Here is a 24,041-nt window from a genome sequence, read left to right on the forward strand (position 1 = left end):
TTCTGTGATTCTGTGATTCTGTGATAGCAGAAGGAGAAACATTTGTAGTTCCTTGTCTTTTAGATTGCCTTCAAATGGCTTAAAGTAGTCACTGTGCTGCCCTGAAAAATATCCTTTGGCCCTAATGCTGTCTGTCATCAGCAGTAGTGTGCTGGAGCACATTACCATCCTCACTTGCTCCTTTGAATGCTCTTATACGCTTATAAATAACAGTGATAGAATGTTTCTATATTGATTTTAGAAAAATTCCTGAACGGTTTACAAAACACAGTTTAAATTATCATATTGTTAAATACAATTGAATTAAAACTGTTCTTTTTTTCCTTTCTGTGTACCAAAGTTGAATGGACACTACGGTTAACCAAGTTCAACAAATACGTAGTATGATTTCTAAATCTGTATCTTCCCAAGTACTTCATCATTTTGTATGTTGAACTAGGCAAGTAACCTAGCTGGACTTCTTTGAACAAGCAGGGACATCTCTTGACAAGACATCATAAAACCATAAAAAGTCTCAGCTATTTGTAGTAATTCTTAAATACTAAGTGAGATCTTAATATTTTAAATTCAGTTCAATACCAATATCTTATCTGTACTACGTCGTTTTATGAGACACCCTTGTAATCTGAGATATGTTTGAACAGATGAATCCTGGAAGAATGTAAGGCACTGAATTCTGCATAAGCTGCATTACAAATCTCTGTGGAGAAGAGCTTTTGAGAGCAAAAGATTGCAGCCTCCCAGCTTTGAGAAGAAAAACATTTGTAGTGATAAATTTTTCTCACTGTGTAAAAGATTACAAGGTATTTTAGGAGCAAAATGAGAATACAAATGAGATATTTACTCAGCAGGTGTCTAGAGCTTGGTAGATTAGAAAAAATAATAACAACCAGTAAAGAAATTCTTATTGAATTTACAAAAATTACTCTGTTTTTGAAAAGGAATGAAAAGCAGTTATTCATTTTTGTTTCACTTCTTGAAACACTTAAGGATTCCTTTTGTGCAAAAGAATTCTTTCACTGCCATGCTGCATCCTTTCCTGCAGAGGAAACAAAAGGCCCTGTCTGTACTCCCCAATGATGTGATCTGAATTTTTATACCTGGATCCTTTTGGTGATTGCTGTTCAAAGCAGACACAGAATACATGAATGCTTTGGCTACTGCTTGAAATCAACTGCCTATTGAAAGACATCTTACAGCGTTAGTATGTAAAATGGATGTATTCTGTCCCTGCTGAAATAAAGAGAAGGATTTCATTCTAGATAACCATCTGGCCCTGAATGGCCCCAAATTGCCCCAAAAGCCCAGTAACTACCAATATAAACATTCACCAACTTTTTGTTTTATTATGTCCTGATGTCCATGTCTCTGCTCTAATAATTGTTTAGTGTGTTCTTCCTTGAGTAAAAAATCAGCTTAGTGTCTGTGTACCTTGTAAATGCTCCAAAAAATTTGAAGTGAGATGCAAGCATTGTTAAAATAGTCCTTATACTGACCCCTGAGATCAAGATAAACATTACTCCTTATGATTCCTTTTAAACAGAAGTGATGTGTATTTTATTTACAACTTTTTGCCTAAAGTCCTTAATGCAGGAATTTTTATTATGATTATTTAAACTTTTTCTTGTACTTTTATTTTTAATGTATCGAAAGTAAAGTTTAGCAATACTGCTATTATTTTCAACAATATTTGTTTAATATCCTTTCCTCAGTTGACAAAACATCTTTTTCTTCAAACATCCAAATTCTCTTGATTAATACAATTTTTTTAAAGGGCTTCATATTTTTAAATATAAGCTGTATCACTCCCATTTGAAAGGAAGGATGCAACTAATTTCAAGTTGCATTTGCAGATTATCAATAATTATCAGTGGCATTCTCTTCTTTGAGTAAAGTTAAGTAAATCTGAACTCAGCATGTTAGTTCATATTCTGTCACAGTTCTAACATCTACAGAGTGATGGAGGCATCTAAACAGTGATGGAAAGCTGCAAAGAAGTTGTGTTCCCATCAAAGACTCTCTTAACAGACGCTTCTCATCAGGAGAGAAGGCCTGGCTGGGATGAGTTACAAACACAGGGATGAGAATTTCTGAGGAAGAATTACTCTGTAAAAAGACGTAATTCACAGTGATACTCCTTAATACTCCACGAAAAGATAAAGAGAAAACAAAGTATTATTGCTTCTGCTCTGGAAATTTGGGATGCATTTTGTATGGAATTTTAAAGAATTAGACATAGAATTTAATGAGTTAGAATTTTAATGAAGCATAAATTGTATTGCCAAGTAAATTTAGGTACCTACCTGTCAGAAATCTATCTAGCCACTCAAAACTTCTTTCTGTAAGTGGATGTTCTTCTTCAGAATAATGACTAAGTCCTTCATCTGCATAAATGGCATAATTCAGATGCCATTTAGTTTACCAAATACCTTAGGTGGCTGACCTGTTTAGAAAGAACATTTCTTAAGTACTTGTAACAACTTCATCCATAGTAGGGAAGACTCTATTGGTACATATGTCTTAGTAAATGGAAAAGATTTGTCGTAACAGTGACAAATGTCTCCGTCTGAGATACAGATTCCACATTGTTTAGATTGCAATCTAGGACTAAAGAATTACCCCACTGAGGAATTAATTTGGTAGTTATATTAGTTTTTTATTCTCCAAATCACAGATATCCTACATATGACACCAGGGATTTAAGAGCATTGATTCCTGAATAGACAGCCTAATCTTTTTTAGAATCTAAAGATTATTTCAACATAGGTGGAATACTTACCTTTGTATGAAAACAATGTCAATAATAATTAGTAGCACTAATGTCAGCCAGGAGGATGGGAAAATTCCAAGCTTTGGAGGGAGAGCCTCCCACATGTAAGAAGAGGATGTCATTTATACTTTCTCCAATATCTACCAAAGACAATCTTAGATTTACTTTCAAGTTATACTGTACATCTTTCAATATTTCCAAAATTATACCGACAAAGATCATCCACAGTGTTCTTTGGGAGTTTTGGTCTCATGTAGGTAGAACTGAGCCATTTGGAGCATACTCCCAATTTAATCAGAACCTGTGAAGTTAGATTTGAAAGATGAGCTGTCTCAACATTAAAATGTTCAGTTAAACACAGTCCAGTTAGACATACTGAATAATGTAGCCTTCCTTTAAAGATCATAGCTTATTCCAGTAGCACAGAAGAAAGTTTTGTTTTGTTTCTCTAAGGAATGTGCCAGTCTTAAACATCTGCAGGACAGCTATGTCCACTCCAGTAAAACCATTTACTCAGGATGGTTCTGCTGCAGAGATGTCCAGCTCTGATAAAATATGCAGCAGACTTGTCTTATATTTGCTATTTTAGAAGAATTTCTGTTCCCATCTGCACTGGTCTCACCAGTGCCTTGCAAGTCACTATCAGAGTCACTATATATATGGATGTTTACTTAAAGAAGAAGAAACATCTACTGTATAGTAACTGTGCTTTTTCAAACTTTGTATGCTATACTGTGTGTATGGACAACACTGGACAGCTCATCAGGCTCTGGATTCTTATTTTGTGGGGACATTCCCAAGATGCACTAATGATGAAAAGAATTGTCTCAAGTGTGATGGGTGCCTACATACCATCAGTGCAACAGAGACAAAAAACACCTCTTAAAGAACTGAGTTACTATACAGCAAGTAAACATTCATTCTGACTAAAATGGTTTCTGTTTTCTTTCAATATATTCATTCTTCTTTTATATGTAGAATAATATTTTGATGCAGAAATGAAACATGCATAATGAATCTTCAATTTAAAGAGTATTCTGATGTTTTATATTCAGTTTGTTTAATTCAGTTGGTTTGTTACTGTCAGCACTTTTTCACAGGACATCCAGATTCTGCATTTAGAGGTTCAAATCCCCATAGAAGCTGAGCAGATTTGTATAAAAGAGCTGAACTGATTGTCCCTAAAGTGTCCATGTGTGAAATCTTCGTATGATAAGCCTTTCTGGCAATTTGATTGTATAATTGTTTTTAATTAGTACTTGCTCTAAGCCCAACCACAGTGAGTGTTAAAAATCAAATAACTGATAAATAGAAAGCTTGACGCCTCTGTCAAGTGCAGATGTTAAAGTGGAGAAAATGCCATTTAGCATCAGTGTTTGAAACCAGTCAATTATTGTGTCTGTGATGAACAGCAATTCTAATAGAAAGCTAGAACAGTTTTCATACAAAGAATTTCTCTCAAGTCAGTCATGCAGCAAGAGATCTAAATTAAAAGTTTCATTGGTGCTCTTCTGTTTTTTTTTAGGCTTTTTTTAGTGCTGTTGATTTGGACATCATATTTGGATGTTTGTGATTTACTGTAATTTTGTGCCTAAAAGCTGTGGAAATTGATAACAATTTGTTAGTATTTAGTGAATATGGAAAAAGATGAGCACAGAACAGCCCTAGTGTGTGGATGACTGCTTTAAATCAAGTATGTTAACACTCTCGCTTAAAACAGAGAAAGTTAAAACTGTAGCTCAGAGGAAGCTGTATTTAGTGTGCGTTGTGGACCTCTTTATTTGTTGTGTATCTCAGTTTTTGATGAAATCCTTCCATGGAAGGAGGAAGGTGGCGGCATTGCAGATACATTTGTCACATGCCCACCTTTTAAGTGTCCTCAGCTCCCATTTGTTTATCTCTGATTATCTCTATACTGATTATCAGGTTCTTTGTGCTCTGTACATTGATTTAAGAGGCTTGCTGTAGTTATAGAGCCTTTGATTCTGTGATAATGGCTTAATATTTATAGCTGCAAGCAGATTCCAATGGTTAGCCTATTTTTACTGCTGCTATAATTAACTGCTCTGCTCAGTAGCAACTCCTCAGTCAAGTTGCACTTACGGCCTGTTTTTAGTGCCTGCATTTTCTTTCCACAATAAAATACTTTTACTTTCCTTCTCTAACCTTATTTCCAGGACACAGGATATTTTTCAGATTGGAAGATAAATTGTACTTTTTTTGATTGAATAAATCACAATGATTTTTAGAATGTCACTGGTCTTGAGAGAGAAGACAGTCCCATGCTAGAGAGAAATAGTCTTCAAGTGAGGAGTAGCAATATCATCAGCTCATACTCCATGGTCATTCAATCAGGGACAGCACCTTTAAAGTCTGTTTGGGGTTTATAGGAATTCCAGTGCTGATTGCTAAGCCTATTTATTGCAGTGTTGGCCCCTTTTGAGGTGTATGGATTGGTACCAAGTACCTTACTAAGCCTCCCACAAAACCTTTGTTTTACTGTCATCTTCTTAAAGCTTGAAGTCATAGCATCTTTGCTATGACTTCTGTAACTGAAGAGTTGGCCCACTGTTCTCTCTGCATCTCCTGTGGCTGAAGGTAATCACAGATTTCTTGTCTTTTATCTCTGGAATTTTAAGGAGATCAATGAAAGGCACAAGAATAAACAAGTGAAAGATCATTTGTCTTTATTGACAACTGAGTCAATTATTTCAGTATCAGCAGAGGCTCAATATGCTTTATCTTATGAAATTCATTCTTAAACAGGTTGTTAGGTACTTTTTATATTCCTGCCATTTTCCCACTGAAACCAAGTTGGTTTCTCTATACTTTATACATTTTGAAATAAAATCCCATAGCAGTTGAAGTCTCAGGGTACACTCTAGTAGATGCTGTCTTTTTCATCTGGTTTCAGCTGGAGAGAATATTAGTGTATAGGTGGCATAAAGGTGGATCCCAGTGGCTGGGCATATGACATGCACCGTCTCTATTGTTTTAAGCACAGACAACGGTTTTATGTTGGAATACAGAAAGATTACACCTTTCCCGCTTTGGATTCTGATCATTGGATTCGGAAAGTAAAATAAATATGACCTTGGCAATGAAGTTTGGAAATCTGAATTTATTTGTAGAAATAAAACAGTAAATAGAACAGTAGCAATAGTATTTTTTATTAAAAACTGATACTCTGAAAAATTTGTCTGCACTATTTTAAAGAAGGAAAACTTGTTTTTCAGTTAAATATAAAGACTCAAAGACCAATGAATTATTAAACTATGATATGCTGGGGCCAAATGCCTGCAAGACAGATACTGTAATTCCTAACTTTCTGATGTGCCAAAGCTGACTTTAGACAGACTTGCTTAAGTTCAAAACTGATCAAAAACTTGCTAGGTTCTTGCTTTTTGGACCTGAAAGTCTCATAGATGATTGTAGTTTTTTCTCTGAATGTGTTTGGGGGCTGACCTGCTGGAAAGCAGCTCTGCGGAGAAGGACCAGGGAGTGCTGGTGGACAACAAGTTAAGCATGAGGCAGCAATGTGCCCTTGTGGCCAAGAAGGCCAACGGTATCCTGGGGTGCATCAGGAAGAGTGGTGCCAGCAGGTCGAGGGAGGTGATCCTCCCCCTCTACTCAGCCCTGGTGAGGCCCCATCTGGAGTACTGCGTCCAGTTCTGGGCTCCCCAGTACAAGAGGGATGTGGCACTACTGGAGAGAGTCCAGCGAAGGGCTACAAAGATGATTAGGGGACTGGAGCATCTCTCTTATGAGGAAAGGCTGAGAGAGCTGGGCCTATTTAGCCTGGAGAAGAGAAGGCTGAGAGGAGATCTTATCAACGTGTACAAGTATCTGAAGGGAGGGTGTCGAGAGGATGGAACCAGACTCTTTTCAGTGGTGCCCAGCGACAGGACGCGAGGCAACGGGCACAAACTGAAACACAGACAGTTCCATCCGAACATGAGAAAAAACTTCTTGACTGTGAGGGTGACAGAGCACTGGAACAGGTTGCCCAGAGAGGTTGTGGAGTCTCCTTCTCTGGAGATATTCAAAACCCGCCTGGATGCAATCCTGTGCAATGTGCTCTAGGTGACCCTGCTTGAGCAGGGGGGTTGGACTAGATGATCTCCAGAGGTCCCTTCCAACCTCAACCATTCTGTGATTCTGTGTGCCCAGAACTGGCAACATCTGAGTGACTAGTCAGCCAGCTCCAATTTAAACCTTTCAGTTTGAATAGCTTCCCAGGAAATGGGAGAACAGTTTTCATCTTATCCCTGTTCAGTTCTTTTCTAGAACTCTAGGAAAAATTATGTCTGGAGAAGATGCAGGGCTTTGGATCCTGGGTGGATGGAAGCATCCTCCTTGCATCCTTGGTTTTAGCAACTAAGTTCAAAACTTATTAGTTTGGGTGGATTTTTATCTAGATGGCTGTGTTAACAGCATGTAGGTTGGTGAATCATTTTTCTGAAATACCTGAATTTTTATATGTATTTATGTAGAGTCTAAACACTTTGCTTTACAGTTTAGATTTTGTTCTGTCTGGAAAATACTGATATGATAATGACTACACTGAAGGAGCCTAAAACTATTACTGGATCTATCCCTAAATTCCTTTGTCGCCACATCAAATACATTTTAATATTTTCTGGTTTGCAGCTCCATAAAATAGACATTTTTATTGAATAAAAATATTAAATGACACAGATGCTCACAGAAAGTTATATTCTGTGAAAGATATGATTATTTATAGATAACCATATGGTTATTTTCAGTATGAGATTGTGTATGATTTTGTATGCTGTGTTGCTTTGAATTCCTACCTAGTAAAAATATTTACTATGAAATAATAGCAGAAAACTACATTAATTCCACAGCACTGAAGGACACTGAAATTAACTTACATTAATGGGTAGCATTACTGAAACTGTTGCTCTCCAGTGTGTCACATGTTGACCAAAGTGGAATTTATAAATTCAGCAGTTATTGCTTTGAGCAAATTAGTTATAAACTTGCAAAGTTCATTTTCTGGCAACAAAGCATAGAGAATATTAATCTGTTTCTAAGAACACAGGTTAACATGACTAGTTGGGTTGATGCAAAATTATTAGAAGCATTTATAATTTCTGTCTTTTTAAATTGTTGTAAAGGAGGCACTACAGGTATTACAGTTATCAGAAAGCATTGCACATCTGCTTCCAATGTAAAACATTTTTGATCAGGATTATACTTGAAAATTTATTTAGGTAGTCATATATTTTGATTTATTGCAACAATAATGTGCAAGTGGTCAGCTGCAGTATCAGAAGTTAGAGCTGGAGAAGGCTTTTTGTATCAAATTCATTTATATATATATATATGCAGATTTAATGAATTTAATTATTTTGATTTACTAGTACTCACTTCTAGGATTTTTTTTAGGCAGTGATGTTTTTTGTTTGTTCTCATTTTGTTAATTGAATTTCCTTGCCCTTCACTATGTTCATTTAGGTAGAATACCTTACACTACTGCTCACTGCCCTTCTACTTTGGTGTCTGTACGTACCAAGTATTGTATAGAACTGCTGATTTAAATGTTAGGTTTTTACACCTTTTTAAGAATTTTGCCATTTGCTCATGTTACTGCTCTTCATTAAATTTTTATCTCCAAATGTTGCTAGTAAATATATGCAGAATACTAAGAACCATCTGTGCGTTTTTATGTATATAGATATGGATTATCAAGTTAATAATAGCCAATATTCAGTCTTGCACCTGTACAGTAAATCCTATTTGCATTTGGTTGAATTCATTGCATATAAAGTCATACTAACTTCCTATTCACCTTCACTACTAAGTTTCTTTCGACGTTATGCCTTTTAGGATTCTGCTTCCCTGGAAATAGCTTTCTTTCTGACTGTTTTCCCCAAATGTATCAACTTGTTTTGTAGAGGTTAAAACCTTTCTGCCTCTTTCAAAGTATCTTTAGACATTTGTTTATTTCTTGTTGCTATTTGTAATACTTTTAAATTAATATCATCAGCAAAAGTAATTGATACGCCATTTTTCAGATTTTTAATGAAAATGTTAAACATCACCAGAATAAGTGGTTCCCTTTGAAAGTTGAAAAGACATGTTTTGCCTTGTAAGGATACTGTTTATGATTAGTCACCAGTTGTGACTGTAAAGAAACAAGCTATTTTTGATTATTCTGATTTGGCTTTTTTGTTGGACACATGGGGTTTGGGTATTGCTTTATTTCAATATATGGTAGGATATCATAGCATAAGAACTGCTAGTTCTTTCAATACATTTCTTATTCTTTTCAAAATGCCATTTAATCAGTTTGGTGAAACGCATAGGTTGCTCTCTTAGCTATATATAGCATAAATTGAAATTATTAAAATATAAAAAATAATGGTAAGGAATAGAGGAAGTAACTTCTAGTCTATCCAGAAATGGTCTGCAGAACTCTCACTTGTGGTCTTAATTCTCTGAGCTGCCCCAGCTCTTTCATTCCCTGGGGTAGCAGATAGCAGGCTACAAAGCTCCTCATGGGTCCCTTGTATTTCCCTGGTTGCTTCTTTCTTTCCCTGTAGAATTTTCCTGTGGTGACCAGGAACCTCTCTCCAAGGAGAGGAACCTGCAAGTTGATCTTTGTCCTCCTCATTTCCTGCCTCAGTATCTCGGCCTCTCAATGCTCTGCAGGGCATTTCATGTTCTTCCAGCTTCCAGGCAAACTAAGATGAATTTCTCACATTTTCTTCCCTGTGTTCTCTAGAAATGCCGGTTTTATCAAAAAGCAGTAGTTCTTCGTGCATTATTTTTGTATTGAGGATAAGGTTTGTTTATTGTATTAAATGGGCATATAGCTTATGGAGCTACTTAAGTAATAAATATGTTACTGTTTTATTGTATTTTTGGTTTTAACAGTAATGAACTTCCAGCTTTTACTTCAGCTCTTTCTCTTTTGACTGAAGAATTGCAGAATTGCAGAATGTATTGATTTCCAGGCTTTGACCTGTAAAAACTTTGCTACAGATGCCCTCTGTACTTTACTAACTCTCCATATGTCAGGGCCTGAATTTCTTGAATACTCTTGGTTGTGCTTGTATTAAGATGTCATTTTTGTTTAGTGCAGTAAGTATTTATATTATATTCTTTGTGCTGTGACCCATGCTGTGGAGGCTCTGGGCTAAAGGCTACCCCAATGTCCTACTACTTACATGCTAGAAACTTTCGCTGTGTACCCTCAGTTGCTGAGAAACACTGCTGCCACCTGTGCTGCCAGCTCTCCACTTGGCTTGTGCAGCTGAAATGAGGGGATATATGTTTGGGTACTCCAGAGGATGTCTTAGGGAGTAAAGTGCCTCATCTGTGGAATTGGACAGATTTGGTTGTTGAATACCTTGATCCTTAGTTGCAGTAAAATGGCACTTAGGAAAAGCAAGGTTAAGATAAAATGCAGACGAAAACATGTAGTTACAACACCTGAAATAGACAACATGAGTCTAAAATATTTATAAGATACATTGGTCAAGAAAGGAAAGAAAAAAAACTGTTTACATGATGATTAAATAATAATAAAAAAAGATAGTCCTTTCCTTATCGGCCTTTATCACTGCTCAATCCCTTTCTTCCAGCTAATTTCCCTTTTCACTTTTGTGGGAGGAGTGTCCTAAAACTGTCTTGTACTTGTATTCCCTTTTTATCAAACATATTTTTTGGCCTTTCACATTAATTAAAATAACCATTGTTTCTGTTCTTTGGAGATGCAAATATCTTTGTTAGACCAGTATCTTATACCTGACTGATGAGTGAACAACACCCTGCTTCAACAACAGATGAAACTCCCCCCTCTCCTTTGGCAATTTCACCTAGAACTGTGTGTTGCAGTGGACCTTACATGCTCTATCAGTGTGTGTGCTTATTACTTAATACATAATTCTACATGGGATAAATATCTATAGTTCATTACTGGCTATCAATCTAGACTGCACGTAACACTGCTTGTTTGCTTTGAAGTGACAAGAGAGTATCTGATCCTCAACATCGTTGTCTTAAAATGATTGTAATGATGGTGTGGTACTTTTCCCCTTTATGTACACACACACACACACACACACACACATAAAGAAGCTCACACATAAATGTAGGAGGAGGAAGTTCATGAATTAGAGTGATTCCTATACATCCTCGGTCCTGAGGTAATATAATGTATAGCAAAGTTTAGTTGGAAATATCAGACATCCTTGGAACCATGAAATAGACTGAATTAATTAGGTTCTGTTTAGGTGGATACCAAAAATTTTCCGGAAAGAGAACTGTGAACAGTCTGGAGTAGAAGCCTAAGTCCTCTTGGAATCTCATTCTAAAAGGAACAAAATTATAATTTTATGAGCCAGAATTTTCCAGGGGCATGTGGAGATTTCTAAACACTCTTTGCTATAATCACTTGATTATTGTCTTCAGAATAAAAAGTTGTTTATATCAAGGGTCATATCTGCCAGGAGCTGTTTGTTTCTGCAAAGCATTATCATTAGGTTATGATCTGAAATTCCACCATCTCTTAATAATACATATTAATTTGATTCTCTCAAGATCTGTGAACACTTCTTTAAAATTAGTGTGTATGTGATTGCCTTTTAAACTATTATATCTGGGGAGACTTTGCTTAGACTGTTTCATGCTTCCTATTATCCTAATTCAAGCTTAGCTGCAGGATGTAAGCAGGTGTCTGCATAGCCTTAGCTCATATACTTGCAAAGTAACCACGTTGCTTAAGTTCAGACCTGTGAGTGAAATCTCGTCATTGTTGCTATAATTGTTTTTGAAATAGAAATTCTTGAACTCCAACTGTATATTTAACCATCCAGAAGTTTGCTATCCCAATTTTTTTAATTGAATTTTGGATGAGTTTTTGATCTTGGACATTTCTGAGTGTAGTGTCATGGTATTGCATATTATAAATAATTGTTACAATACAGCTTTTAATTACAAAATGCAATAATCAATTTTGTATGTTATTTATTCTAAGAAAAAATCAGTTTTAAATGACTACTATTAATGCATCATATTCACCACAAATAAGTGGTAAATATGCATATTTTGATTATTATAAATACCAGTTACATGCAGGGCAATTAATTTCTATAAATTTGAAGTATAACAGTAGGAACTAAAGCTGTACTTAAACATAACAACAGCAATTATATTTACATACATATTTTTTATTATAAGTACCATAAAGAACACATGGCATTCTTGATCAAAATCTACCATCAATCACATTTATAATTGCTACAGATAAAATAGTTTTATTTAATATTTGTATTTCTTTTTAGATTATCGACATAATGGGAGAGACCTTCAAAGTTCAACGCTATCAGTGCCAGAACAAGTTATGTCATCTAATCATTGCTCTCGATCGGGATCCCCTCACCGTGGAGATAGTATAGGACGGACTAGATCGTGGTCTCCCAGTGTCCCTCCTCCACAAAGGTAAATTGTTATTTAATTGTGCAGGTGTATAAATTAAAGTGCTATTGATCCTGTGAAAATACTGGAGAGAATCACTTGACTTCCAAAATGACAATGAATTAGGTATATCCTATGAAATTACATAAGGCCAAGAATGTTTATTCTTACACTGTGTTGATGTTTTGTAGAGACACACCTTATTTGGTCTTATTTTTCATCTAAAATCAGAATACATTCCAATCTAAAGAAATAAAAATATTTACTCCAGATTTTCATTTTCAAGAGTTATTTGGAAGGTTTTCTGTTTTATGGTATGTGATGGCTCTTCATTTTCTTAGCATTTGTTTGTCAGTGTCCACTTTCAATCCTCTTGTCTGCATAGGATAAGGGTTCTAGGACGGCCATAGTTCCTGCCCATAGTAGTTTACTTTTTAACATTTTCTTCAAACTTTTTAAAGCATCAAGAATAAATTGACACACATATGATTTTGTATTGAAAACTGCCCACTCCTGATCTTAGAAAACCTCTGATAACTATTTATCTTGTGAAACAAAGAACAGGACATTTCCTCCATAAGCCGGCCATTTCAGATAATAACTGCTAATTGACAGAATATACTGTTTAATTCAGAATTAAGACATTTCCCACATGGAGAAACTTTATTTTAGAAGAAGCAAAAGTATGAGTATAAGGGGAATGAAGCTCTTCTGCCAGCATTTGTTGTCATTATCTATGGCTAGGTTCTCAGCTGGTGTAATTCACTGGAATAATGGAGTAAGTTATGTCCTTTGCCCATAAAGTTCACAATTCCCACTGAATACTGAAGATTTCATATCCGATGTCCCTTTCTTCTACAGCCATTTTGATTCTCTTCTGTTCTGTTTTCCTGTTACTTTTGTTAGCTTAAAATTCTCTTGACTTCATATTCTCTTACTTATGTGTTTACTTACCATTTCCTCTAGCAGATACAGACTAAATGATATCATTTTCCATTAGTGAAGTATGCGGATCACAAATTATCCCATATCATCACAGACAGCTAACAGGCAGAAACTGCAAGTTTCTACTTGAAATCTAAAAAATATGTAAATACAACTTTGCTTTAACTAACTACTTTTGTTTACTTTTTTATTTAAATAAATACTGTAATTAGAGAAGCAGTAGATAAGAAGACCTGTTCTGATTTCTACTATACAGATTTTAAACTAATTACCTGTATTAAATCTCCTGGAGTTTTTTTCAACTAGACATAGAAATAAATGTGAGAAAAAAAGTGGTTTGTTGTACTGTGTGCATTTTGGGCAGAACTTTAAACCAAACTAGTAATTAACACTTGTCTAACATCATTAAAAAACCTTTTCATCTTCTTGTAATTTTGCCAGTGTTTACCTATATGAAATGTTTCTTGCTTTCTGTCTGTCGTAAGCTAAATTTTTAAATATAATTTTGAACTTACAGAGAAAAATGTTTCGGCTATTTCCCACAATGTCACAGTCAAATGCATTATTTATCTAGTATTTCACTCCCATACCCTGAATCATTTCTTTGAGGATTTGTAGAGCCAGGAGAATTGGTTGCTAGAACTTGAGACTTCATAAAAAAGAAGGAGCATAATCTTTTCTTATTCTAATGAAAATCCACCCATCCCCAGCAAAGCTGTAAGCATTGTTAATCACATTTGCACGTTTAGTTGAGTTTGTTGTATACGTGATGCTATAGACATGTTCTAACTGCAGTAAGCATGCTGAATGTCCAGAGATCTCCCAGTTACTTATTGATGCATCTGCAGGCAAGAGCTCTCTTGGGACATAGAAACACAATTTACTATTATGCCTTAGAAGCAGTTTTGCAGAGATGGTTCAAGAGCTTTCAGTCCTTTCACTAGACCTAGTTAATAAACGTGCAGCTTAAAGCCCTTAAAACTGACCAAAGTTAAATTACATAGTAGCTGACAAGAAAATTTTACTTTGAACACCTATATTAGTAGTGTGGTAACTGTTAAGTTGCATGGTTTTACCTCTGATGGAGATGAGAACAGATTAAAAGTCTCTAGCAGAGAAGCAAAAGCCTCCTGTAATGTTTTCAGCTGATATATGCAATGGATTATGTTATTTTTTCTGTAGATCAGAACAGAGTTTAGGCACTGACCAACATCACATTTATCTTTTTCTGAGACTGTTCATTTGAAAAACAGGATGATGGTGAAATACAGAAAGTGGATAGGCTGAAATGGTGTGGTAAATCCAGTAGGATGCTGGTCATTCTGTACCATCATCAGCTGCAATTACAGCTTTTCACTTGTCTACTTGTTATCTGGTTGCTTTACTCCATGCAAATTCTGTCAGCTACTAGTAGGTTCCAAAGGAGTGATGATATATAATGTGAAAGGAACTTCCCTTAGGTAACAAGTTTCATTGGAGAAAGTGTAAATGTCTTTTTCTGGTTATTAGTAAATCTGGCTAACAAAGGCATCCTTAACAGAGTGGAACAGAACTGAAATAGTAATAACGCTTTGTTTGGAGTGAAACAAATACAGTTGTGTAGGACTTTAAACAGCAGCAAGAAGTCAGGATCTGGTACAATGCAGAGACTTAAGAAAGAATGATTTATTTAGAACAGTAAGGCAGGAACACAATCCTATTGAAAACAATTTGAGTGGACAGGTTGATACTGAGCTTTTCCATACTAAGACTAGAAACAGGAAGATACTAATAATGAAAGTTTGCTCAGGAGTTTTGATTGTGCGGGCAGAGCAAAGGTCAGATGTGGGAGAAGTTTTGCAAAAAAATGACAGCATTTAGAAAACTTAGGTATTTAAGTCAGGGCAGAGACTTAAGAAGGGCAGAGTAAAAAATAAAGCTAACACTATAAACAGAAAAAAACAAAGTAGGTAATTTTCTTGTCTGCTGTTATAAAATAATGGAATGAGAAGAAGGCCCCAGGGAGAACGATGAGAAGTTCAATGTTGGCCATGTTCAGTTGCAGTTGATGGCTGGACATCTGTCAGCATCAGTAGGAAAAGTAAGTGAAGTTCTGTTTTGTGTGGGAGGGAGATAGGGTTATCAGCACAAAGATGAAATTTAAAGCTGAGTTTGTCACTAACATTGCCCAGAGCTGGGATTGCAACATGAAAAAAGGAGCTGGAAATGTGATGGTCCACTGAAAGAGAGGAAGAAAATAAAACCCAGCAAATGAAATGCTAAAACACTGTGAGATAAAGACCCTGGAGAGGACAGGCTCAGGAAAGCCCAGTGATTACAGAATGGTTGATAATTTTCAAATACAACCTTAAGCTTGAGTGAATGCATCACCTGGGATGACTCCAACAAAACAAAAGAAGAAAAGGGGTTGGATTTAAATTAGAAAGTGAGTACTTAAAACAGAGTGCACTTTAAAATGAAGGTGAGGAAGAAGAGGGACTTTCTCTTTTTCTTTCTCTGTTAGGGAGTTATGTCAAAGATGTTGATGTATTTATTTATATTTAATTAACAGAAAAGGCCAGAGTGTGCATGGACTGTGGCAGAAAGAACCTGAAAGAAAAGAGAGACTGAGGACAAGAGTTAGACAGAGACTAGAATTGAGAAAGGAAGAATGAGAGTTGGTTGTTGACGAAAGTAGACAAATCAGCAAAGAACAGTGTAGGCGGCTGATCAGTATCCATTTTAGGGTGCAAACACGCATGAAAAAGAGGGCAATGGTATAAAAAATGGTATGAAAAAGCTGGTGAAAGCATGTACAGAAGAAGCTATGGGCTAGACAGCTGTGGAGTGTAAGAAGAATTATACCAACTTTTAAATAAAAAATATAAAAAATGGCAAATACAAAGTTTACTAGCTCCTCACCATCTGGCCAGGATTATCAAACAGTAGATTTTTCTCAAGAAGTAAGTTTTCCCAGGCTTTGTTTACCAATATATATTATATTGGTAAATATAACTCAATCTGAAGTGATAGATAGCTGGTGTTACAGTCATGAGAGCCGGAGTGAGTGGAGAAATACGATTGCTTTATTAGAAAGGTAATAGAACTGGAGGTGAAATTATGTGTGTGGTACAACATCATCATAGGACTTCCACGCAGAAATAATCAACAGCGTGGCGGCAGCCGCGCAGGATACACGTATAGGTCATAACACTGGTCAGGGACTGGTGACTGGCAGAGGATGCTGATGGTATCAAAATGGCAGACAGTGACAGGGAATGACACAGGAGCACGAACAGAGTAAAGGTGTAAGGAGGCCTGCATTTAGGGAAGACTGCAGGAAAGAATAGAAGGCAGAAGAATTTATAGGTTTAACTTCTGAATTTCTGTGGAGGGAAGCATGCAAACCCTCTTATTTTCAAATCCCTACAAAACTATCCTATTTTGTTTATCTGATAATTGTAACAGTTAACTGTTGTCTTCCTATCTTCCCGTTGCTGTGGATTAGTTTTGCAGAGCAGCAGAAGCGAGGTCAGTGGATATCAGTAGGCATTAATGGTTAAATTGAGCAAAACATTCTGTGGGCAAAGCCTTGGTCTCAGATTGGACTAAACTGACAGGGTGATTGGTGCTCTTGAACCCCAGCTACACTAAGTGTACCACTTACTATGGCTATTGGAATAGAAAAGCATTTAATTAAAAAATGCTGTCTTTTTCAGGTGCTGTGCTAGTGAGATTAGAGAATAACCTTTTCATGGCAAAACAAATACCTGCTGTTTGATTCAGATGACAGTGTGTTCAGCAGGCCGCACTCTCCCTTGACAGTCAGTAGTCCTCACTGTGCCTCACTACAGCTTGCACGTTTCTAGTAGAGCCAAACTCGGTGGCTCCTGGAAAATTCCTTACACCTTGAAGGTGCTAGTCTGGAAAGAATAATCAAATTTTGATGAAAATTAACCATTTAAATAAAATATTGAAATTTGAACACCATCTCCCCCCCCCCCCAATATCCCACACATTGTGTTGTTGCCCTTTCCAGTAGGAGAAAAAAATGAGAAAAGTTTTTTACCTTGAGATTTAAAGTTATGTCAGAATACAAGTATACAAAAGACAGGTCAACTAAAATATCTCATCGCTGTCATTTTTACTAACAACTTTCTATACAAACCAGTGAAATGTCCAGGTGCGCTCAGAACTCAGAATCTGATGTCTTTTACCTCTAGTCGGAACGTGGATCAGGGACTCCGAGGGACTCGATCTACCCCTGCACATTACAATACCCTCAACCGAATGGATAGACACCGTGTAATAGATGACCACTACTCCCCGGACAGAGAGAGGTAAATATCTGACTGGAATTAAGAACAGCTGTAGCTTACGCTCATCAACATGAGTTATTTCAGTGTCGTAGCTCACTGAAGTAAACAACAAAAGTACTTACCTAATCCCACAGATGATAATTTCCCTACTGATTTATCCATTGGTTATATGATATATTAAAAAATATACAGTGCACAAAAGGCTGACACACTGACAACTTAGTTTATCTTTGGTAAGAGGGAAACTGAAAAATCTATGAGAAATTGTGCTATATAAAAGGCAAATAGGTTAGCTGTCCTTTTTTTATAAAAAATGTTTTATGTACTTTACTAATAAATTCTTCAAGGGCTGAATATTTTTAAAAATGTAGCAGTAGACTTAGTTGATCATTTTTGCGGCTGAGTAAAGCATAAAGATTTATAATTTAAGCTCAATATTAACATAATACTCCCATTGGATACAGTGAAATTAACAGACATAACAGAAGTATATTCCAGCACTGTGTCTTTTCTCAACTTTATGAGCCATTTGGTGATAAAATCATCTGCTATGGGAATGTCTGTTAGAATAAAATTGGGGTCATTGTGTTTTGAGGCCCATCTCACCGTGACTAACGTTTTGTTTAATGGAACTTCCTAAAGAGTGAGCAGAGCTGTGGCAACCTGTATGAATTTTAATGACATAGAAGAGGAATTACAGGCTCTGGTTGGCTAATGTAGTTAATTTTCCTGAATTAACCGAAGTAGTGCCTTTGTACAGTTAAAAACAAATATTGAAAAGGTCTTTACCACCTCATTGTCTTTAGGTCATAAAATTAAAAGAAAAAGCATTTGATACCTTTAATTTTGAAATATGTCTGCCCGTCCTATACATCAAGTTGAAAACCTACTCATAATCAGAGAGGCATGATTGCTAGATATTGTCCCATTTCTTAACTGCATATAGCAAGTAGTAATACAGGTATATTTTTTGATCTTATGTAGTGCTGCATGAATAGTACTTGAAGCTAATACTTACAGATTATTCCTCAAGTGACATCAGAGCAAATAATTGCAGTTGCTAACTGTAATGCAAAGAAGAATTTAAGAAATCAGTGGGTTTTTTTACTAGCTATATTGAACAGAAAGGATGAATATGTCTTGAAAGAATATTAACATGATGCTTAATAATTGTAAGGAATGTAGGACAAAAATCTTCAGAAAAAAACATATTTCTAATTCATTTTTATAATAAGAGAAGATAGAAAAAAGAGTATCAAAACAAAAAATATATGCATTTCTGTTCAAGTGATCTTCAGTGGAACTTTTAGCCAAAAAAGTCCAAATGGGTAAAAAAATTAAAATGCTGAAAAGCAATCAAATATTTATCATCTAGAATGTTAACTGTATTCATTAAAGGTATAAGTAAAGGATACATGAACCTCATTTTTATTCTAAACTATTTGATATTTCTATCTATGTTATGAAAAAGAAAATGCTATTTAGTTGGCTGATGGGGTTAGTTGATTTTCATACAGAAGGTAATAACTTAAGGATTCTAAGCCATTTCCTTAAAAGAAAAAAAACAGAATACTGTTGGGAAAATATGTTGCTATTTAGACCAGTCACCCTTGAACTAGGATCTAAGCTTATCCTTAGAGTCTCTATATGCCTTCTGGAATGCTGTTGTGTTTTTTCACTGTTTGCTGCATTTGCTTGCTACGTCCCGGATACATGCATAGCAGTAAAAGGCGGTCTGAAGTCAGCACTGCAATCTTTCCTCATCCACTTCAAGCAAATCTCCTCTGCTGCACTGGCTTGGGTTAGAGAAAGAGAATCAATTTTTTTAGAACATGTCAGAAAAACAATGTTAGAAAGTTGTTGGTGATGGAATTTTTGAATTTTCATGTGACAATTCTTGATGAGTAGATATTTGCTTGTTAGGTGTGTTCTGAATCTCTGAAAGCAGGTTTGTCATCTATATTTTCCAAAACACATACAGGAGTCTTCCTGTGCATGCATGGTGAGTGGCTCGCTGTGTAATCAGATTTTTGACTAATTATGCCTCTTTGTAACACACAGTCTCTGAAGCATATTGGTTCTAGGCAACGCTCAAGAGAATAGGAAAAAGGGTAGTTCCAAACTTTTTTCATGGTTTATATTCCTTGTTGGCTTGACAGTATAGGTTTATGAACAGAAGGATTATTAGACTTCAGATTATTTTACTGAATATTTGTCTGATGCTCTCTGTGTTACATAATAAAAAATGTTGGTCCATACACTAAGAAATCCCTAAAATAACACTTTAATACTATTAAATTCTGAATACTGCCTGAACTGCAGGCAACGTGGAGAAGTGGAAAAACTCTGAACTTTTATATAGGTTTATAATCTTTCTACTGGTCATCCCTATTTTGTCCCACGTTTGCCTTTGTGAAAAAAAAAACAACATACTTTGCTTCTCCGCTGCTCTGAGGGTTTATTGTTCATTTCATGGTGTGTTCATCTCTTGGAGCTGCTTGCAAAGAAGGGACTTTGCAAAAGTATATTCTTGTAGACATGCTCAAGTACTATGTTAGAAAGTGACTGAGAATATGAGTGTGAACATTCTTTCCTCAATTTTATAGGTGGTAGTGTAGAGTTGTCTAACATATGGCATTAAGGAGTTAGCTGGAGCCACACACAGGAACCTCTAATGACCTCAAGTCTAATGGCAAGGTAAACATTCCCTCAAAACTGAGTATGTAGTTAGAAATAAAATTCAAAATATTAAAAAAGCAGCCAGACATACATTTTTAAATATCATTGGAGGTAATTTTAATTTCTAACACCAGGCCTTTAAATATGTCAAATTTTGTATCATTTCATACACTGTTTTTTGTTGGTAGGGCAAAACTACAGTCAAAATTTATCTCTGTTCCTGTATTATCAAGAAGGTCAGAGTTGTATTGTATACTGGTAACTCCAAGTGTGAAATTGTTTAAGTTACTTTGTTACCTGTATATTTAATATAGATGTACTGGTTCATTTCAGTCAAAATATGAGGAGGTTTTTTTTGCAAGTACTGACACTTTTATGGAATAACTTAAACTTCCCATGGAAAAATGTGAATGCTTATGACCTTCTATATTCCCAAGTACTGTAAAGTCCCTTACCTCTGCGAACAAGGTAACCTTGTAAACTTTAGCTAGACATGTTTTTAATAAGGTCTCTAAAGCAGACTATTACCTCATTTCAGAAACCAAAACAAATTAATCAAACTATTGAAAAAATGTTGGAAACAGCCAGATTTGATCTCAGAATTTTATATTTAAGCTATAGATATAATCAGGTGGATTAGAGGAATAACGTGAAAATCCTAGCATAAGTCTAAAAACAAGACATTTGCCAAAAATCTGTCTATGTATTACGTTCCGAGTGATATATCAATAGTTCATGAGGAACACCAAGACAGTTATAAGGAATTATACTCAACCGTACAGGAAATAGTGCTCTAACCAAATTAGATATTATTAAGCAAGCATTAATCTCACTGTATTCTTTATCCAAGATGTGTTCTCCCTGAGGCAAGAAATTACTCATGGTAAAATTAGCACATGTATAGTGGCCACTGCATTCAGAGAATGCTTCTCTCAAATGGCCCTGCAGTGGCATGGAATAAGAAATATAAGAAATTCTGTATGTACCTGTAGTAGGGACTTACAGGGAGACAAGTGAGAAAAAGCAGGGTAACATTTCAGTTAATCATTTATAATGTAGCTAATAATTTTAATGTATATCACAGAGATACAGATATTGCAGAGTAAAAAGGGTAGCTGATGCTTTATGTGGAAGTTCTGAGATGGTATTTTCAATTTTTAGTTGTATGTTTTATGATTGGTGTGTTATTTTATTGTTCCTTTACTTCTACAATACCCAGCAAATTAGAAAAAAGAGGCAATGGGTTCTTGCAAATGCAGCTACATCTGAAGGACTTGGGATACACAGCCTTCAAGATGAATTTAAAAAAAACAATGAAAAGTCATTAATACATTTCTTGGAAGAAAATACACATACAGAATGCCCATATTAAAAATAATGCAGTCATTCTGTTAAAAAGTTTTAGTGCTGTGTCCTTAGGAGCAAGGACTTAAAATGTATGAGGGAGAGCGTTGCGATATTGTGATATTGATTTTCTCATAGCAAATCATCTCAATCTGATCAAACAATGAGTGTCAGTTCACAGATTTTCTGCTGATAATTGCTGTTGTTTCGCAGCTAAATTCTCCTAGTGGTCAGTTGCAATGAACTGGAATATTTCTAGGAATTAATCTGCCTGAGGAGCTGAGCAGGAATTTCTGTACAATTTGTGTGACAGCAAGCATCCATATCATTATGGGGTGGAAAAGCTATTCATGTTTTTACTTAAAGAAAACTCATTCTCTGCTTTAAAAAGACTAAACTATCAAATAAAACCATTCTGTTTATCTTTTGTACAGAATGCAGCAGGGAAAATTATGTAACCAATGTTTTATTCATGGATGGCATTTGTCATTTTCTAGGGTTGTGTGCTTGACTTCACATTTTATTAATGCAGTTTTTTAGGTGTAATTTCTCAGGTGCTTATAAAGCAATGTGAAAAACATTCCTCCAAACAGCACATTAACTGCCACTTTGCTCATTGGAGAACCAAAACTTTTACAACCATATCATAGGCCTCAGCTGTCCGGAAAAAGTAACTGGCTGTAGCAGTTAACATCTGCAGAGTGAGTAAGCTGCTAGTAGGAAGTGTCGCACACCTTTTCCTTAAAGGCCCGATCACTTTAGTAGTTCCAGCCTCTTTCCCTTGAACCCTCCGGACTTGGTTTTGCAATCCTAACTTGATCCCAGGCCCACTTTCTTACTTGATTCCTTGCTATAGTGCTTTCCCTAAATTTCATAGGCCAGACCCCTCTCTTCTCCCTCCTCCTACCTTCAATGGCTCTTTTTTTTTAAATTTCATAGTAAACCAGCGCAAAGAGCCAGCTGTTCCTTTCTCCTTTACTTTCAGCCAGGTTTGACTGGTTCAAGCTCTAGTTTTGGAACAGAGAGTTTTGTCTTGCATTCAAAATTATTTATGGCTGCTTCCATAAGCACAAGATTATCAGAACATGATAGTACTCCACTCATTCATCCTTTACACAAAAATATTTTGGAATCATCTTTCCATCTAATACAGAGGATGGAATACTAATTGAAATGTGAGACCTGGTCACAGAGAATAGAAATTGAAAGAGAATGGTTATTTTCTAATGCCTCATCTTTACTGTTGAGTAAAATATCCCAAGCTGGGAAGAGCAAGTTCAGCTCCCCTTGCACACTAAGAACAGAAAGTTATGCAATGGATTGTACAGTGAGGCACTGTGTGTATGTATGCAAATTTTCTTGTGTGCTTGTGAGACTATTCTGGCAGATCTATCCAGCCCCTGGAAATTAAACACTTGGAATTAGGCAATCTAATTGGTCACTAAATCATTGAGCTCTGTTCTGTTACCCTGCTGGTTCTTTGAATTTTTATGAAGGTGTAAGGAAATGGGCAAATTGGTGAGTGATATCAGAACATTTTAAGGCATCATTTTCTGTTTACTTTGAAAAATGAAAATTATCATGTTTGTCTACATGCCTGGAATGTTCTTGTCAGAATAATGGAAATTTATTTTCACATAACATCTGTGTGTGTGAGAGTATGTGTGTGTGTTTACATTAATGATCATATTTGCGAAAGCTATAACATTGTCTCGTCAGACTAATTTCATTATTCGAATATAAGTGAAATGACTTGCTGCTGCAGATGTCCTCTCTATGCTATCTGTAGCAAGATCTGTAATCTTTCAGAAATCTGTGAGGATGCAAACTGATATTTTCATTTTGCCCTTCTGTCAATTGATGTAGTTCTGCCTTTGGCTATTGTACTGCAGCAAATAAGAAATGTGAGGTAAAAGGCTAAAAGCCTCAGTGAAGGTTGCCAAAGAAAAGTATCTTGGAGTTCTTTTGTCTCTTTAAAAATCTGCTATATCTAAAATGTATTGATGTCTTCATGATATTCCATGCATTCCCACCTACATATGCTTGTGAGATTGTGGTTTTCATGAACAATTCAACAGATGTGTTTAGTCTGAGTGCACTTCTGGAACATTTCTGAAGTTGTTCTGCATTTAGACAATGCAAAGCCTAATGGCAGCAACCAATTACATTGTGATTTTAAGTGTTCTAGACTAGGCGTTAGCCAAATGGAAGTTTTGCACATCTCAATTTTGGACAGTGAGAATTAGGTAAGTGTTAGTCATTTTGGTGTTGTGTTTTGTTGTTGTTGTTGTTAACATATTTTTAAATACAAAGAAATTATTTTAAACTTAATACATAAAGAATAATAATGAAACAAATAGCAGGGTGTGCTCAGAAGATAGAGGACATTTAACCCTTTTGGTGTGCATGTTGTAATATATAAAGCACTGAACAATGTGCTGCCTCCTGAGGTGCATACCATCATGTTTTGATTTAGATGATGTCCGTCATTCTCTCCTCCATCAAGATATGGCATGCAGCCTTCCTTTCTTTTTTACTAAGCATGCATAATTTATGGA

General features: G+C 35.8%; 1 protein-coding gene across 1 annotated transcript in view; it reads left to right on the forward strand.

The window, feature by feature from the left end:
• RIMS2 (regulating synaptic membrane exocytosis 2) overlaps nt 1-24,041 on the forward strand; it is a 492,192-nt gene that overhangs the window by 305,489 nt on the left and 162,662 nt on the right. The window contains 2 exon segments of the mRNA XM_067292312.1: nt 12,085-12,241; nt 17,365-17,481. Of these exon segments, the coding sequence (XP_067148413.1) occupies nt 12,085-12,241; nt 17,365-17,481 (274 nt within the window).

This window comes from Apteryx mantelli, chromosome 2 (genome assembly GCF_036417845.1).
Source record: "Apteryx mantelli isolate bAptMan1 chromosome 2, bAptMan1.hap1, whole genome shotgun sequence".
Classification (NCBI taxonomy): domain Eukaryota; kingdom Metazoa; phylum Chordata; class Aves; order Apterygiformes; family Apterygidae; genus Apteryx; species Apteryx mantelli.